The sequence below is a fragment of the Oncorhynchus mykiss genome, chromosome 2 (assembly GCF_013265735.2).
Source record: "Oncorhynchus mykiss isolate Arlee chromosome 2, USDA_OmykA_1.1, whole genome shotgun sequence".
Lineage (NCBI taxonomy): Eukaryota > Metazoa > Chordata > Actinopteri > Salmoniformes > Salmonidae > Oncorhynchus > Oncorhynchus mykiss.
In genome coordinates, this window is record NC_048566.1 from 18,204,809 (window position 1) to 18,224,312 (window position 19,504).

Consider the following 19,504-nt stretch of genomic DNA (forward strand, 5'->3'; position numbering starts at 1 on the left):
AGATTCATCTGTCAGACTGCCAGATAATGAAGAATGATTCATCACTCCAGAGAACGCGTTTCCACTTCTCCAGAGTCCAATGGCGGCGAGCTTTACACCACTCCAGCTGATGCTTGGCATGGCGTATGGGGATCTTAGGCTTGTGTGCTGCTGCTTTGCATCCAGAGGCAGTTTGGAACTTGGTAGTGAGTGTTGTAACTGAGGACAGACGATGTTTACGCGCAACGCACCTCAGCACTCGGTGGTCCCGTTCTGTGAGCTTGTGTGGCCTATCACTTCACAGTTAAACCGTTGTTGCTCCAAGACGCTTCCACTTCACAATAACAGCACTTACAGTTGACCGGGGCAACTCTAGTGGGGCAGAAATTTTACAAACTGCCTTATTGGAAAGGTGGTATCCTATGACGGTGCCACGTTGAAATTCACTGAGCTCTTCATTATGGCAATCCTATGTCCAATGTTTGTCTATGGAGATTGCATGGCTGTGTGCTCAATTTTATACATCAGTCAGCAACAGGTGTGACTGAAATAGTCGAATCCACTCATTTGAAGGGATGTCCACATACTTTTGTATATACACTACCAGTCAAAAGTTTGGACACACCTACTCATTCAAGGGTTTTACTTTATTTTTACTCTTTTCTACATTGTAGAATAATAGTGAAGATATCAAAACTAAGAAATAACACATATGGAATCATGTAGTAACCAAAAAGTGTAAAACAAATCAAAATAGATTTTCGATTCTACAAAGTAGCCACCCTTTGCCTTGATGACAGCTTTGCACACTCTTGGCATTCTCTCTCTCGCAATAATATGTTCACCTACTCTGTCTCACAAAGACATGGCGGTTGGAAACAAACAGTTCCACCGGTCTAATGTCCATTGCTTGTGTCTCTTGGTCCAAGCAAGTCTCTTCATGGCGTCCTTTAGTAGTGTCCTTTAGTCCTTTTCTTTGCAGCAATTTGACCATGAAGGCCTGATTAATTCAGTCTCCTCTGAACAGTTGATGTTGAGATGTGTCTATTACTTGAACTCTGTGCAGCGTTTATTTGGGCTGCAATTTCTGAGGCTGGTAACTCTAATGAACTTGTCCTCTGCAGCAGAGGTAACTCTGGGTCTTTCTTTCCTGTTGCAGTCCTCATGAGAGACAGTTTCATCATAGCGCTTGATGGTTTTTACGACTGCACCTGAAGAATCTTTCAAAGTTCTTGAAATTTTCTGGATTGACTGACCTCCATGTCTTCAAGTAATGATGGACTGTTATTTCTCTTTGCTTATTTGAGATGTTCTTGCCTTTTACCAAATAGGGCTATCTTCTGTATACCCCCCTTCCGTGTCACAACACAACTGATTGGCTCAAACGCATTAAGAAGGAAAGAAATTCCACAAATGTACTTTTAACGAAGCACACCTATTAATTGAAATGCATTCCAGGTGACTACCTTCTGAAGCTGGTTGAGAGAATGCCACGAGTGTGCAAAGCTGTCATCAAGGTAAAAAATCGCTACTTTGAAGAATCTAAAATATTAAATATATTTTGATTTGTTTAACATTTCTTTGGTTATTACATGATTCCATATGTGTTATTTCATAGTTGTCACACCCTGATCTGTTTCACATGTCTTTGTGCCTCTCTCCACCCCCCTCCACGTGTCGCCCATCTTCTCCATTTTCCCCAGTGTACTTATACCTGTGTTCTCTGTTTGTCTGTTGCCAGTTCGCCTTGATCATAGTTTGGATGTCTTCACGATTATTCAACAATGTAGAAAATAGTAAAAATAAAGAAAAACCCTGGAATGAGTAGGTGTGTCCAAACTTTTGACTGGTACTGTATACTGTAGTGTATCTACAATACAAAATACCACAATAAAACAATATTACAACATTACAATGTACGTGTGTGTAGTGCGTGTGTTAGCGTGTCTGTGCGTATGCGTTTGTGAGTGCCTGTGTGTGTGTCTCTTCACAGTCCGCGTTGTTCCATAAGGTATCTGATTCTACTGCTTGCTTGAGTTATTTGATGTGGAATAGTTCCATGTAGACATGGCTCTATGTAGTACTATGCATTTCCCAGAGTCTTTTCTGAACTTGGGGACTGTGAAGAGACCCCTGGTGGCAATGGCATGCCTTGTGGGGTATGCATGGGTGTTTGAGCTGTGTGCATGTCATTTGAACAGACAGCTCCGTGCCTTCAACACGTCCATACCTCTCATAAAGACAAGCAGTGATGCAGTCAATCGCTCCTCTACTTTGAGCCAGGAGAGATTGACATGCATGTTATTGAAGTTAGCTCTCTGTGTACATTTAAGGGCCAGCCGTGCTGCTCTGTTCTGGGCCAAGTGTAATTTGCCTATGTCCCGCTTTGTGGCACTTGGCCATACAGTATGGACTACTGCTCAGCAGTAGTCCTGGTGCTATAAAACTAGAGCCTGTAGGACTAGTTTTGTTGATAGCGATGTCAAGAAAGCAGAGTCCTATCATGCAGCCTCAGAATGTTTTTCAAATCTAAACATATAGCCCAACAGTTATATTACAAATAAAGTTGCACAAATAACTCTAAATGAAGCATATAGTAGGATCAGTTCCTTTGTTAACCGTTCAACACAGAATAGCCACAATTGTTTGTAGAAAATATCCGTTCTATTTTATTGAGCTGTGTTCAATTGTATTCTTCATAATGCCAAGGAATTCTAAGCAAATCTTGTCTGCTAAATTAACTAGTGTAGCCCACAGCCATATGGCATAGTTTGATCAGGGCCTAACATAAGGACAACTCAAGAGTATGCTATTCTGTTCTTCTTAAATAGTCTACATTTTCTTCATATCATGATTCTTTAGGCCTGCCTAAAATAAATAATGCCTCTAGGGGAGCTCTAGATTGGGCAAACGCCGTGTGGAGAGAAGGAGATGCGGCGTTGGACCACTTCGAGGATTTTACCCGTCGCTTCCGGGCTGACTTCGACCACCCGCCCGAGGGTAGAGTGGCGGGTGAACGTCTCTTCCACCTGAGGCAGGGGACGAGGAGCGCCCAGGAGTTAGCCCTGGAATTTCGGACCCTGGCCACAGGAGCGGGATGGAACGACCACTACCGCTGCAGCCTGCGCGATGATGTCTGTTGTGAGTTGGCCTGCAGGGATTCCACCCTCACCTTCAACCAGCTGGTGGACCTGTCCATTCGGTTGGATAACCTGCTGGTCACCCGTGGACGTCCAGAGAGGGCTCTGTCGATTCCCCCTCCCAGCACCACCGCTCCGGTGCCCATGGAGCTGGGAGGTGCTGTGCTCAGGGAGGCCGGAGGAGGGACCTTCATGTGTACCATCTGTGGCCGCAGAGGTCACACTGCTGGTCGGTGCCGGGTTGGTTCCTCTAGGGGTCGAAGCAGCATGCAGGCAGGGCATTCTGACGTCACCCCAGGTGAGCTGGAGATGGAGAGTGACCGCATTTCAGCAGTGCGTAATTGGCCCGATTCCCACCATGGTAAAGGAGGTGCAGCGGTTTCTAGGGTTTGCCAATTACTACCGGAGGTTTATCCTGGGTTTTGGTCAGGTAGTGGCTCCCATTACCTCACTGCTGAAGGGGGGACCGGTAGGTTTGCAGTGGTCGGCTGAGGCGGACAGGGCTTTTGGTCACCTGAGGGATCTGTTTACCTCAGCTCCCGTGCTGGCCCATCCGGATCCCTCTTTGGCATTCATAGTGGAGGTGGACACATCCGAGGCTGGGATAGGAGCCGTGCTCTCTCAGCGCTCGGGTACGCCACCAAGCAAAACTATGACATGGGGGACCGGGAGCTGTTGGCTGTTGTCAAGGCTCTGAAGGCATGGAGACAGTGGGCTAAACAAGAAACACCCTTTTCTCATCTGGACTGACCACCGCAATCTGGAGTAAATCCGGGCAGTGAGGAGACTGAACCCTCGCCAGGCAAGGTGGGCCATGTTTTTCACCCGTTTTGTTTTCACCCTTTCGTACAGACCAGGTTCCCAGGAAATGAAGGCAGACGCACTGTTCCGGCTGTATGACACAGAGGAGCAGCCCATGGATCCCACCCCCATATTCCCGGCCTCCTGCCTGGTGGCACCGGTAGTGTGGGAGCTGGACGCGTGTCCCGCTGGGCATCTGTACGTTCCATCTGCTGTCCGTGACCGGCTGATCTATTGGGCCCACACGTCACCTTCCTCTGGTCATCCAGGCATCGGTCGGACGGTGCACTGTCTGAGTGGGAAGTACTGGTGGCCCACTTTGGCTAAGGACGTGAGGGTTTATATTTTATTTGTATTTGTATTTTTTTACACCTTTTTCTCCCCAATTTCGTAGTATCCAATTGTTGTAGTAGCTACTATCTTGTCTCATCGCTACAACTCCCGTACGGGCTCGGGAGAGACGAAGGTTGAAAGTCATGCGTCCTCCGATACACAACCCAACCAAGCCGCACTGCTTCTTACACAGCGCGCATCCAACCAGCCGCACCAATGTGTCGGAGGAACCACCGTGCACCTGGCAACCTTGGTTACCGCGCACTGCGCCCGGCCCGCCACAGGAGTCGCTGGTGTGCGATGAGACAAGGACATCCCTACCGGCCAAGCCCTCCCTAACCCGGGCGACGCTAGGCCAATTGTACATCGCCCCACGGACCTCCCGGTCGGTTACGACAGAGCCTGGGCGCGAACCCAGAGTCTCTTATGGCACAGCTGGCGCTGCAGTACAGTGCCCTTAACCACTGCGCCACCCGGGAGGCTGGACGTGAGGGTTTATGTTTCCTCTTGCTCGGTGTGCGCGCAGTGTAAGGCTCCTAGGCACCTGCCCAGAGGTAAGTTGGGGGAGATCAGTCAGGAAATCGATCGACAGGTGTGACCATGGCCGTTGTGGAATGGGTAGTTCCACAATGGCCATGGTCATACCCATTCCACAACGGCCATGGATTTCCAGACCGTCGATCGATTTCCTGACCGATCTCCCCCATCACAGGGAAACACCACGATCCTGATTGTTGTGGATCGTTTCTGGGGTACCAGCCAGTTCTGGCTCCTTGGCATCAGAGTCATACCAAAGCTCCTGTGGTGGATGACTGGTTCCAGCGTGCGGGGGAGACATGGGACGCCGCCCATGTTCACCTTCAGGGCGCCATGCCAGAAAGCCAGCGCAGACAGTCACCGCAGTGAGGCCCGGTGTTCGCACCGGGGGACTGGGTCTGGCTCTCAACCCGAAACCTGCCCCTCCGCCTGCCCTGCCGGAAGCGGGGTCCGCGGTTTCTGGGGCCATTCAAAGTCCTGAGGAGACTGAACGGGGTGTGTTACAGGTTACAGCTCTCCTCCAATTACCGTATTAACCCCTTGTTCCATGTGTCTCTCCTCAGGCCGGTGGTGGCTGGCCCGCTCCAGGAGTTTGAGGTGCGGGAGGTTCCCCCGCCCCCGCTGGACATCGAGGGGGCCCCGGCATACGCCGTTCGCTCCATACTGGATTTGAGTCGTCGGGTACCTCGTGGAGTGGGAAGGGGTATGGTCCGGAGGAGAGATGCTGGGTTCCGGTGGAGGACGTGTTGGATGCTAACGGAGTTCCACCGTCTCCATCCGGACCGCCCTGTACCTCGCCCTCTGGGTAATCCCCGAGGCCGGTGTCGGCAAGCTGCTGGAGCCGTGCGTCAAGGGGTGGGTACTGTCACGACTTCCGCCGAAGTCGCTTCCTCTCCTTGTTTGGGCGGCGTTCGGCGTTCGGCGGTCGACGTCACCGTTTTTTTAGTCTTCGCCGATCCACCTTTCCTTTTTCCATTTGTCTTGTCTTGTTTTCCTACACACCTGGTTTCAATTCCCTCAGTATTAGACATGTATATAACCCTCTGTTCCCCCCCATGTCTGTGTGTGGAATCATTTGTTGTTTCGTGTATGTGCACGCTAGACTGGTTTGCGCTGGGTTATGTCAACCCATATTGTGTTTAGTGTTCTTAATGCCGTGTGTTTTGTTCACCAAAATAAAAGGCTCCTTTGGCTGCCCAACTTCTGCTCTCCTGCTCCTGACTCGCTTACAGCCAGTTACACATACCTAACAATAACACAGATGTTTTTCCAGCAGAACATTATGATCAATAATGTTAAAAGCTGCACTGAAGACTAACAAAACAGCTCCCACAATATTTTTAGTATCAATTTATCTCAGCCAATCAGGAGTTATTTGTCTCTGTGCCGTACATGTTGAATGTCCTTACCTATAAGCATGCTGAGTCAGTTGATCATTTGTTTACTGTGAAATAGCATAGTATCTGGTCAACAACAACAACAAACATTTTTAGATCTCCTACTCTGAATACTTCCTCCATTCTAGCTGGTAGAGCATTCAACTTGGGGAGGCAGGTAGTCTAGTGGTTAGAGCGTTGGACTTGTAACCAAAAGGTTGCAAGATCGAATCCCTGAGCTGACAAGGCAAAAATCTGTCATTCTGGCCCCGAACCAGGCAGTTAACCCACTGTTCCTAAGCCTTCATTGTAAATAAGAATTTGTTCTCAACTGACTTGCCTCGTTAAATAAAGGGGGAAAAGAATTCAGGAGTATGCTTGTCTTGTCTTTCTGTAGATTATAGAATCTTATCACTGTGGATAAGGAATGAGTCATGTGGTTCCAAGGGCAACGACTGAGGCTGAAGATACGTGCTGTTCATGTGTAAATCTGAGACTGTAAAGCTACTCATTCAATGAAAGTTATTATATTCATGTTGTTGACTCTGTGTGTGTCTCTTCCTCTCTCTCTTCTCCTCCACACACACTCACTTATGTACTCCCTGGCGACTCTCCACCTTGCTGACCACCTTGATGCCCTTTCCGAAGGGCCCCAGGGCCCGTCGGACCTCCCTGACATCCTGGCCACAGCGGATGAAGCTGGCAAACACCATGTCCACCCCCTGGGCCACGCCGAACCTCAGGTCCCCCTCATCACGCTCACTCACAGCGGGCATGTCCACCAGGTCACACCCCGGCAGGTTGACCCCCTTACGGCTGCCCAGAACACCTCCACTCTCTACCAGTGCCTCCACCCAGTCTGGACCTGGAGAGAGGGAGAGGAAGAGAAGGGAGGGAGGTCATGAGAACAGATCATGAGACAGAAGTAGAGAATGTTTATTTGTTTATCGTTGTTTATGGCTTGTCTATCTCCAGGACTGTGCAGTATGATCATGTACAGTGGTTCTTCCTTTAAAAGTAGCGGCATACTGCAGCACAGCTTGCGGGATGCCACAGAATTCTATGGCACGTTATTTAAGTGTCAGCCATTGTTGCCAGAATGACGCAATTTACCACAATCTGCCACCATCTACCACAAACGGTCGCAACATAAAGTCAAAACCTTTAAAGGAAGAACCACAGCACATGTAACCAACACTGTATCTCCAGTAATGTGTTTAGATGCAGTATGTGTGTGTGCGTGTGTGTGTGTGTGTGAGAATGTGTGTGTGTGAGTGTGTGTGTGTGAGAATGTGTGTGTTTGTTAAATGATGTGTTACCTGTCTCCAGAACTTTTAGTCCGATGAGTCCGTCGTCGATATAGATCCTTCCTCCTTTCTCCAGGACCTGAGGCAGACTGGGGTAGTCCACCCAGATGACGTTCCCATCCGTACTGTCCCTGTCCCCCTCCCCTGTCACCACACGCACACTGGCCCCACGCTCCAGCTCCACCTCCTGCTCTGCAGTCTACACACACAGAGAAACACAGAATAACACACACATCTTAACTTCAGTCATTTAGCAGACTCTCTTATCCAGAGCTACTTACAGTGAGTGCAGTCATCTTAAGATAGCTAGGTGAGACAACCACGCATCACAGTCATATAGTAAGTAAAACTTTTCCTCAGTAAAGTAGCTATCAGGACAGTCAGAGCTAGCAAGAAATGGCATGCAGACGTGCCTCCAGCTCTGTGTCTCACACACACACACACACACACACACACACACACACACACACACACACACACACACACACACACACACACACACACACACACACACACACACACACACACACACACACACACACACACACACAAGACATTGCCTTATCTTCCTCACACATAGAACCCATAGAATGTAGCAGACCATAAACTAGGTTTTTATCATTTCTAAAGTATATTGAACTTTCCATTGGCAGGACTGGTGCTATAACAAACAGATCAGTGCCCAACAGAGGAGGCTGGTGGGAGGAGCTATAGGAGGACAGGCTCATTGTAATGGCTGCAATGGAATAAATGGGGCGCAGTCAAACATGTGGTGTCCATATGTTTGATGTGTTTGATACCGTTCCATTTATTCCATTCCAGCCATTACAATGGGCCCGTCCTCCTATAGCTCCTCCCACCAGCCTCCTCTGGTGCCCAAACACCTGTTCTGATGCTGAGAAAGCTTATTTCTCACTACTGTTGATACTGTTGCACAATCTGTGTCTGTGTCCAGGATAGAACACCCCCAAAACAACCAGCATGGTCAGTCAACACGGGTCACACTCTCCTGGTCTGTTGACCCTCACCCTAAACTGGACTACTGACCAGTAGTGAATGTACATGTAGTGAATGTAAGCCCATTGGATAGAATGTTAAGTAGTGATGAAATGCTGGCTTACCCCTCGAACCAGGCCTGTGCGTATTTCAGGGCCTTTGGTATCCAAGGCGATGGCTACCGGCCTGTAATATAAAGGGTCAGTGGTTATGGTCTCGACCGCCTCCCGGATGTTCTTGATGGTCTCACCATGGTACTGAAGGAGGGAGACAGAGAGAGAGACAGAGAGAGAGAGAGAGAGAGAATAGCTGTTACTAAACTGATATGATTGATAGTTGTGTCAGATCAGTGATTACTTGCGAGACAGGTTATGCAGAGACAAACAAACCTCATGAGAGCCATGAGAGAAGTTGAGTCGAGCGATGTTCATTCCTGCCTTCACCATCTCCTGCAGTTTGGCGATGGAGCGAGACGCAGGCCCTGAAAGAGAGAGAGAACAAGAGATAACAGAGACCATGGGTTGTCCAGCAGTTTATTGGTCAATCAATCCACTTTGATACATCATCAATAGTGCAGTCAGTGGGATGCCAATCACCAATACCCAGCCAACACCACACCAACCTAGATCTACTGAGCTCCAACTCCTAGCCCATACAGTTCTACCCTAGGTCAACTCTGCGTGGCCATAGTGAAAGAATTAGAAGGCCTACCTATACTGTTAAGCAGGCACTCTAATCCAGACAGACATGAGTGCATTGATTCTCATACTTTCTTTGTTCAGGTTCCCCGTGGGAATCTAAACCACAACCCTGGCATTGCAAGAACCACGCTCTACCAACTGAGCCACATGGGTTTACCTACACAAGCTACACAAAACAAAAGGTTATTTAACTCACTGATGGTGCAGCTGATTTTTTCGTTTTTCCTAGCCACCGTGCTTCTACACCTGCATTACTTGCTGTTTGGGGTTTTAGGCTGGGTTTCTGTACAGCACTTTGAGATATCAGCTGATGTACAAAGGGCTATATAAATACATTTGATTTGATTAACTCTCTGATGGTGCAGATGTGGTTATTTAACTTACTGATGGTGCAGATGTGGATATTTAACTCACTGATGGTGCAGATGTGGTTATTTAACTCACTGATGGTGCAGATGTGGATATTTAACTCACTGATGGTGCAGATGTGGTTATTTAACTCACTGATGGTGCAGATGTGGTTATTTAACTTACTGATGGTGCAGATGTGGTTATTTAACTTACTGATGGTGCAGATGTGGTTATTTAACTCACTGATGGTGCAGATGTGGTTATTTAACTCACTGATGGTGCAGCTGATTGGATATTTAACTCACTGATGGTGCAGATGTGGTTATTTAACTCACTGATGGTGCAGATGTGGATATTTAACTCACTGATGGTGCAGATGTGGATATTTAACTCACTGATGGTGCAGATGTGGATATTTAACTCACTGATGGTGCAGATGTGGTTATTTAACTCACTGATGGTGCAGCTGATTGGTTATTTAACTCACTGATGGTGCAGATGTGGTTATTTAACTCACTGATGGTGCAGATGTGGTTATTTAACTCACTGATGGTGCAGATGTGGTTATTTAACTCACCGATGGTGCAGCTGATTGGATATTTAACTTACTGATGGTGCAGATGTGGATATTTAACTTACTGATGGTGCAGATGTGGATATTTAACTTACTGATGGTGCAGATGTGGTTATTTAACTTACTGATGGTGCAGATGTGGATATTTAACTTACTGATGGTGCAGATGTGGTTATTTAACTCACTGATGGTGCAGATGTGGATATTTAACTCACTGATGGTGCAGCTGATTGGCTATTTAACCCACTGATGGTGCAGCTGATGGGTTATTTAACTCACTGATGGTGCAGATGTGGTTATTTAACTCACTGATGGTGTAGCTGATTGGCTATTTAACTCACTGATGGTGCAGATGTGGTTATTTAACCCACTGATGGTGTAGCTGATTGGCTATTTAACTCACCAATGATCCAGCTGATTGGCTATTTAACCCACTGATGGTGTAGCTGATTGGCTATTTAACTCACCAATGATCCAGCTGATTGGCTATTTAACCCACTGATGGTGTAGCTGATTGGCTATTTAACCCACTGATGGTGTAGCTGATTGGTTATTTAACATACTGATGGTGTAGCTGATTGGTTATTTAACTCACCAATGATCCAGCTGATTGGATATTTAACTCACCAATGATCCAGCTGATTGGATATTTAACTCACTGATGGTGCATATGATTGGTTATTTAACTCACTGATGGTGTAGCTGATTGGCTATTTAACCCACTGATGGTGTAGCTGATTGGTTATTTAACTCACCGATGGTGTAGCTGATTGGTTATTTAACATACTGATGGTGTAGCTGATTGGTTATTTAACATACTGATGGTGTAGCTGATTGGCTATTTAACCCACTGATGGTGTAGCTGATTGGTTATTTAACTCACCGATGGTGTAGCTGATTGGTTATTTAACTCACTGATGGTGTAGCTGATTGGTTATTTAACTTACTGATGGTGTAGCTGATTGGCTATTTAACTCACCAATGATCCAGCTGATTGGATATTTAACTCACTTATGGTGCAGAAGTGGTTATTTAACTCACCAATGATCCAGCTGATTGGTTATTTAACTCACTGATGGTGTAGCTGATTGGTTATTTAACTCACTGATGGTGTAGCTGATTGGCTATTTAACTTACTGATGGTGTAGCTGATTGGCTATTTAACATACTGATGGTGTAGCTGATTGGCTATTTAACCCACTGATGGTGTAGCTGATTGGTTATTTAACTCACTGATGGTGTAGCTGATTGGTTATTTAACTTACTGATGGTGTAGCTGATTGGCTATTTAACTCACCAATGATCCAGCTGATTGGATATTTAACTCACTTATGGTGCAGAAGTGGTTATTTAACTCACCAATGATCCAGCTGATTGGATATTTAACTCACTAATGATCCAGCTGATTGGATATTTAACTCACTTATGGTGCAGATGTGGTTAATTAACTTACTGATGGTGTAGCTGATTGGTTATTTAACTCACCAATGATCCAGCTGATTGGATATTTAACTCACTTATGGTGCAGATGTGGTTAATTAACTTACTGATGGTGTAGCTGATTGGTTATTTAACTCACCAATGATCCAGCTGATTGGATATTTAACTCACTTATGGTGCAGATGTGGTTAATTAACTTACTGATGGTGTAGCTGATTGGTTATTTAACTCACCAATGATCCAGCTGATTGGATATTTAACTCACTTATGGTGCAGATGTGGTTAATTAACTTACTGATGGTGTAGCTGATTGGCTATTTAACCCACCGATGGCGTAGATCAGGGGTGTCAAACTCATTCCACGGAGGGCTGAGTGTCTGCAGGTTTTTGTTTTTTCCTTTCACTTAAGACCTAGACATCCGGGCGAGGGGAGTTCCTTACTAATTAGTGACCTTAATTCATCCATCAAGTACAAGGGTAGAGCGAAAGCTCGCAGACACTCAGGCCTCCGTGGAATGAGTTCTGACACGTGGTGCAGATGATTCGTTATTTAACTCACCGATGGTGCAGATGATGCTTGTGTTGCGGGCTGTGATTGGCTCCTGGTCGATGTCCAGCAGACACAGGTGCTCCAGGAAGGTGTCGGCCATGCTGGCGTCCAGCTGCTGCTTCTGGATGAAGGAGTCTGGGAGGGGCATGACGTCAGAGTAACGTCTGATACGGGCTAAGAGAGAGAGAGATGTCTATGTTATTTTAAAACTTTTGTGAGCGTAATGTTTACTGTTAATTTCTGATGGTTTATTTCTGTTTTTGTTTGTTGTCTATTCCACTTACTTTGGTAATGTAAACCTTTTGAATTGAGAGAGAGAGAGAGAGAGAGAGAGAGAGAGAGAGAGAGAGAGAGAGAGAGAGAGAGAGAGAGAGAGAGAGAGAGAGAGAGAGAGAGAGAGAGAGAGAGAGAGAGAGAGAGAGAGAGAGAGAGAGAGAGAGAGAGAGAGAGAGAGAGTAACAGAACTAAGGTTGGAGAAGGTTAACATGCAGCATTCTGAACAGTGACATTCAAGAGAGGGTGTGTGTGTGTGTGTGTGGGGCTAACGTCACGTGACATGCAACATACTGCCATACAGGACAGATGCTGTGACTGGCCACTACATGACATTTACAACCTGACATGGAAATCATATACAGTGACATTCTGGAGACAAGAAGCAATCTGACAAATGGTTATAATTTGGAGTCTGTTTTAATTGAACACACACATCAGATGCACAGTCTGTCTGGGTGCTGGTGTCTTTACAAACAAACCCTACAGTACAGTAACAGGGGTTCCATTCAATCTGTAGCACGATTTAAAGGTAAAGGTCATTTCCTATTGAGCCGACGTATACACCGTTTACTGTGAATGCAGTCTCGGCGAACGCGGAAACATTGCCTTTAAATTTCTATTGCGCTGTAGTGCAGGTCTTCAGAGCGACGGATTGAATCGAGACCCTAGTTGGTGTTGCTCTAGACTGGTGGTGGAGGAGGTGAGTTCAAGGTCAAGTGCTTTGAGACCTGGGTGAGTGCTCTTATGGGCCTATAGAAATGCAATCCATCCATTTAAAACATGTAACATGTAATGAATATACAGTACCAGTCAAAGTTTGGACAACTCTACTCATTCAAGGGTTTTTCTTTATTTGTACTATTTTCTACATTGTAAAATAATAGTGGAGACATTAAAACTATGAAATAAACGGTGGGAAGGAAAAGAGGGAGCTGACAAACATGCTGGTCCTGGGAGGTGGTCTAGCCCTTAGAGGGAAGGAGGGAGGTAGGGATGGAGAGAGAGAGAGAGAGTGAGGGGGAGAGAGAGAGAGAGAGAGGGGGAGAGAGAGAGAGGGGGGAGAGGGGGAGAGAGAGAGAGGGGGGGGGAGAGAGGGAGAGATGGAGAGAGAGAGAGAGGGGGACAGAGGGAGAGATGGAGAGAGAGAGAGAGGGGGAGAGAGAGAGAGAGAGATGGAGAGAGAGAGAGAGAGAGAGAGGGATGGAGAGAGAGGGGGAGAGAGAGAGAGAGAGAGAGAGAAAGAGAGAAAGAGAGAGAGAGAGAGAGAGAAAGAGTGAGAGGGGGGAGAGGGGGAGAGAGAGAGGGGGAGAGAGGGAGAGATGGAGAGAGAGAGAGAGAGAGAGGGGGGGAGAGAGGGAGAGATGGAGAGAGAGAGAGAGGGAGAGAGAGAGAGAGAGAGAGAGATGGAGAGAGAGGGGGAGAGAGAGAGAGAGAGAGAGAGAGAGAGAAAGAGAGAAAGAGAGAGAGAAAGAGAGAGAGAAAGAGAGAGAGAGAGAGAGAGAGAGCGAGAGAGAGATGGAGAGAGAGGGGGAGAGAGAGAGAGAAAGAGAGAAAGAGAGAAAGAGAGAAAGAGAGAGAGAGAGAGAGAGAGGGGGAGAGAGAGAGGGGGAGATAGAGAGAGGGAGAGAGAGAGAGGGAGAGAGAGAGAGGAAAGCTTTGACTATGTACAGACTTAGTGAGCATAGCCTTGCTATTGAGAAAGGCCGCCGTAGACAGACCTGGCTCTCAAGAGAAGACAGGTTATGTGCACACTGCCCACAAAATGAGGTGGAAACTGAGCTGCACTTCCTAACCTCCTGTCCAACGTATGACCATATTAGAGAGACATATTTCCCTCAGATTACACAGATCCACAAAGAATTTGAAAACAAATCGAATTTTGATAAACTCCCATATCTACTGGGTGAAATTCCACAGTGTGCCATCACAGCAGCAAGATTTGCGACCTGTTGACACAAGAAAAGGGCAACCAGTGAAGAACAAACACCATTGTAAATACAACCCATATTTACGCTTATTTATTTTCAGTCAGTCAGTCAGTCAGTCTGTCTGTCTGTCTGTCTGTCTGCACATGTTCCTGGACAGTCAATGAACCTTAGGTTATCCTGACCAACCACCACTGTGCTCTGGGTCAACTCCTGGCAATGCAAATCTAACTGCCTAGTTCTGGTACACAGCCCTCAACATTTAACCACCAATCAACCAACAATAACTATTATAACACAACCAAAATTCATACAATAACATTCTTACGATGTTACGCTTGATGCTTCCTGAATGATGATAAGCAGACTAGAAGCATTCTGCTGAGGAATGGAGAAAACTTGCTTTGCATCAGTGACTTCTATGAGTCATATGACCTTGGAATAAAACGTCTCTGTCTGATCTCCAAAATATCAACTTTTCAGGAAATAAAAAAAGACCATATTTTTCCCATTAACGAACATGCAATTGTAAAACTACAGAAGCTAATTTAAATAAAAATGTTACATACATTTTCTTGGTCCTGAAATGTTCAGAGTACACTGAGGGGTGTTACCACTTTCAATAAAGGTAAAAACAATAACAAATCGACTAAATTACAAGGTTTTCATCAGGCAGCGACTAAAAAGAGAATAGATGTACAACCACTGTAGAAGATTCTGTTCCACCTGATCTTGAGTCAAGGTAGAATGTCTGAAAGACATCAACTCCGATGTGGTCACTATAGCATCAGAAAGTGGCGAGTGTGGGTGAACCTATTTAAGCTTTAATCTTTTAGCCAGGTACCATTTCAATATTCTATTGCATTAACGGAGAAGTTTAAAGATTAACCTCCCATCTTGCTAGCAGCTCTACAGACTTACCTCCCATCTTGACCCAAAGCTTTGTCAAACTCCAACTGTACTATCCTATCACCTCTATATGTCTGTCCAGTCCTCTCTCTCTGTCTCTCTGTCTGTCTGTCTGTCTTTTTCTCAGTCAGTGCTCAATCTCTGTACTTTCACAAATTCCCTCCCTCTCCCCCTCCTCTCTACACCCCTCAGCCCAATCTACTGTAACCATTCACAGTGTCCACTCCCTTTGACACAGATGTCAGCCTGGATGATCATGTGATAGCCATAGTGACGTTTTCACTATTGATCACATGTTTTTGTTTTTCGTCATCTAGGATTACAGTCAGGGTTAAGTTCAGGGTTAGGTTGGGGTTACGGTCGGGGTTACTTTCAGCGTTAGGGGGTTACGGTGATGGTTAAGGTCAGGGTTAGGTTGGGATTACGGTCAGGGTTAAGGTCAGGGTTAGGTTGGAGTTACGGTCAGGGTTAAGGTCAGGGTTAGGTTGGAGTTACGGTCAGGGTTAAAGGTCAGGGTTAAGGTCAGGGTTAAGGTCAGGGTTAAGGTCAGGGTTAAGGTCAGGGTTAAGGTCAGGGTTAAGGTCAGGGTGAGGTTGGAGTTACGGTCAGGGTTAAGGTCAGGGTGAGGTTGGAGTTACGGTCAGGGTTAAGGTCAGGGTGAGGTTGGAGTTACGGTCAGGGTTAAGGTCAGGGTGAGGTTGGAGTTACGGTCAGGGTTAAGGTCAGGGTGAGGTTGGAGTTACGGTCAGGGTTAAGGTCAGGGTGAGGTTGGAGTTACGGTCAGGGTTAAGGTCAGGGTGAGGTTGGAGTTACGGTCAGGGTTAAGGTCAGGGTGAGGTTGGAGTTACGGTCAGGGTTAAGGTCAGGGTGAGGTTGGAGTTACGGTCAGGGTTAAGGTCAGGGTGAGGTTGGAGTTAAGGTCAGGGTTAAGGTCAGGGTTAAGGTCAGGGTTAAGGTCAGGGTTAAGGTCAGGGTGAGGTTGGAGTTACGGTCAGGGTTAAGGTCAGGGTTAAGGTCAGGGTTAAGGTCAGGGTTAAGGTCAGGGTTAAGGTCAGGGTTAAGGTCAGGGTGAGGTTGGAGTTACGGTCAGGGTTAAGGTCAGGGTTAAGGTCAGGGTTAAGGTCAGGGTTAAGGTCAGGGTTAAGGTCAGGGTGAGGTTGGAGTTACGGTCAGGGTTAAGGTCAGGGTGAGGTTGGAGTTACGGTCAGGGTTAAGGTCAGGGTTAAGGTCAGGGTTAAGGTCAGGGTTAAGGTCAGGGTTAAGGTCAGGGTTAAGGTCAGGGTTAAGGTCAGGGTGAGGTTGGAGTTACGGTCAGGGTTAAGGTCAGGGTTAAGGTCAGGGTTAAGGTCAGGGTTAAGGTCAGGGTTAAGGTCAGGGTTAAGGTCAGGGTTAAGGTCAGGGTTAGGGTGAGTGGTTGGTGCAACACTTTTTTTTTTTTTTACATCTCTCGTCATCTCTTTGTCATCTCTATGTCATCTCTCATCATCTCTATGTCATCTCTATGTCATCTCTCATCATCTCTATGTCATCTCTATGTCATCTCTCATCATCTCTTTGTCATCTCTATGTCATCTCTCATCATCTCTATGTCATCTCTATGTCATCTCTCGTCATCTTTTTGTCGTCTCTTTGTCATCTCTATGTCATCTCGTCAACTCTATGTCATCTCTATGTCATCTCGTCATCATCTCTATGTCATCTCAATGTCATCTCTCGTCATCTCTTCTAAACTTCTGAATGTCAGTGGTGATATCATGAGAGCCTTGTAATACAGGTCTGACAATGTGTTCCTCCTAGCTCTCTAGGTGCCAAGACAACTAGATAATGACTGTGTCACTGACATTATGCATCTCTGGCCCATTCACAGATCCTGGTGACTGTGATTGAACCCGGTAAGTTCATCATTGTTGACTTGCAGCCCTGCAACTTGACCTTCACAGATGCTGTATGTACTGTATGTGTGATTGTGAATGTGTTTTGCCGAACTACACTTATCTGAGAACTGAAGAAGGCTAATGTGATCTTCAGTCTGATACAAGGTAGTTGAAGGATTATAAACACAGTAGATAGGCTTCGTCAATAGAGATACCTGTTCACAGACATTATACTGTACTGTGTCTTTATACCTGTACAGCTCATTTGTAAACCAACATGGGTAACCAGGAAGACAAATCTGGACTTGGATCAAGTCACGCACACACACACACACTAATTAACACACACAGTCTTGTTTAACTAACCTTGTGGGGACTCAAGTGCTGAGCAAATAGTGCTTTTTGAGGTCAGTTTGGTTTCGGTTCCTTATTTTAAAAAATGATCATGGTTTTCGGTTTCGATTTAAAAAAATGGACATTAAATGCACTATGCATTATGTGGGTTGAATTCTGTAACACAGAATAAAACAATACAAGTCCCATGATGATAGTGACTGCCCCTTACTGCTTATCACTTATTAACGGTCATTTATTCACAATACTTTACTTTAGTAAAATATTTGTTCTATTTGATGACTTTATTATTTAATTCCATGCCACCATCTCATATCTATGGAGCTGCTGCCTAAGTTGTGTGACAAAATCGCTATTTTAGTAGTTCTTCAAAGTAAATAAGGCATATTTTTATGACTGCTGAATACCAACTATCAATCACTTAGAGAAACCTCTCGAAGCAACTGCTTTCTATCCCTCTCGCACGTTCTCTCTTCTCTCTGTCTCTGTCAAGGAGGTCTCCATGTCTGCTCCACACAGACTGAGACCGGACAAGTAGGAGGTCTCCATGTATGCTCCACACAGACTGAGACCAGACAAGTAGGAGGTCTCCATGTCTGCTCCACACAGACTGAGACCAACACAGACTGAGACCGGACAAGTAAGTGGGTTCGCAATGGATTACGTCATTGTAGGTGATTACCACACAGGTGCCCCCGCACTCTGTACCGGTGCCCCCGCACTCTGTACCGGTGCCCCTGCACTCTGTACCGGTGCCCACTGTATAGAGCCCCACTATTGTTATTTACTGCTGCTCTTTAATTATTTGTTATTCTTATCTCTTACTTTTTTTAGGAATTTTCTTAAAACTGCATTGTTGGTTGTAAGTAAGCATTTCACTGTTGTATTCGGTGCATGTGACAAATGAGATGTGATGTGATTGATGTATTGTTTAGTGATGCTGGGTCATGGCTTTGCATCTAAAACAAATTGGGGAGTTTGCACCACCAAGATTGACATGTTAAAATCACCACTGCATTGGTCTTAGTTTGTTTACTATTCTTGTGGGAACTTCTGATCCCCACAAGTATAGTTAAACACGCCCACACACACACACACACACACACACACACACACACACACACACACACACACACACACACACACACACACACACAGACAGAGGGTGTAAAGCCAACAGACAGAGGGTGTAAATCAGTAGCCAGAACACAAACAGACCTTTGTGCTGGAGTTGACTAGAGAGAATGTACACTGTGAAGCCACTCCCCTGGACTCCAGAACACAGCTAGATACACACATTATGTGACATAACACCCTGTCAAAATACATGACATAGAGCACATTTAGATGCAACACAGCCTTTGGCATCAAGTCCTAATATATTAGCCATCATTTCAGTCCTGACTCCATTCTTCAAGTGGCCTAAACTAGTATTTTACAGGATGGCCTGTAATTAAAGGGTTACCATTATTACTGACGTTTCAGTTTCAGCCCATATCATCCAATTTATCTCAAACCTGTTTTGCAATAGATTTAATGCAACATAAATGGACTATTATGACATTTTCATCCAGTGACTTTGCAAAGGGATTGAGATGAACAGAATGTTATAGAACTAATCACTAACTAAAGCTGACCAAAACTGTCATAATAACTTCCTTTCCTTTGAGAAGTATGTCAACAATGTGTCACCATGGCCTTTGAAGTAGAAAGAATTGGCGCACGGTTGAGTTTAGCAGCCTAAACTTGGCAGAGCTCTGACAGAGTAGTATTATTTTTTTCAACTTGAAATGGTTGCAAAAATTGTGCGATTCAGCTAATTATTGTAACAGCATGCATTCACAACGAATGACATAGATATTCCAGAATTCTAACTGTTGTAAAACAAAAGTATAATAATAAAGAGAGAGAGACTGAATAGCTCAAATTAAAAGATATACCTAGAGGAAGAACAACACCAACCTGTGAGTTTCAGGCAGCAGCAACGAAGACAACTTTGCGGATGTGGAGACGCGCATAGCACCAGGTTCGCAAAATAATCATTTCAATCATTTGTTTATGTAGTTTTGCTGTGGGTTTTA

At 45.7% G+C, this 19,504-nt stretch overlaps 1 protein-coding gene across 4 annotated transcripts in view; it reads right to left on the reverse strand.

Annotated features, from left to right (window-relative positions):
- The window catches only part of pk (pyruvate kinase PKM), a 26,011-nt gene extending 6,519 nt beyond the window's left edge, over positions 1–19,492 (reverse strand). Inside the window, exons 1-7 of one of the 4 annotated variants that reach the window (XM_036940182.1) lie at positions 15,208–15,315; positions 12,370–12,384; positions 12,095–12,259; positions 8,859–8,950; positions 8,595–8,726; positions 7,486–7,672; positions 6,758–7,031 (exon numbers count right to left, since the gene is read on the reverse strand). In XM_036940182.1, the coding sequence (XP_036796077.1) occupies positions 6,758–7,031; positions 7,486–7,672; positions 8,595–8,726; positions 8,859–8,950; positions 12,095–12,259; positions 12,370–12,384; positions 15,208–15,214 (872 nt within the window). In that variant the 5' untranslated portion in view covers positions 15,215–15,315. Of the gene's footprint in view, positions 1–6,757; positions 7,032–7,485; positions 7,673–8,594; positions 8,727–8,858; positions 8,951–12,094; positions 12,260–12,369; positions 12,385–15,207; positions 15,341–19,363 lie in introns of those variants that run through there. The other 3 variants (XM_036940196.1, XM_036940205.1, XM_036940191.1) reach the window with 3 other exon arrangements.
- Positions 19,493–19,504: the final 12 nt, after the last annotated feature.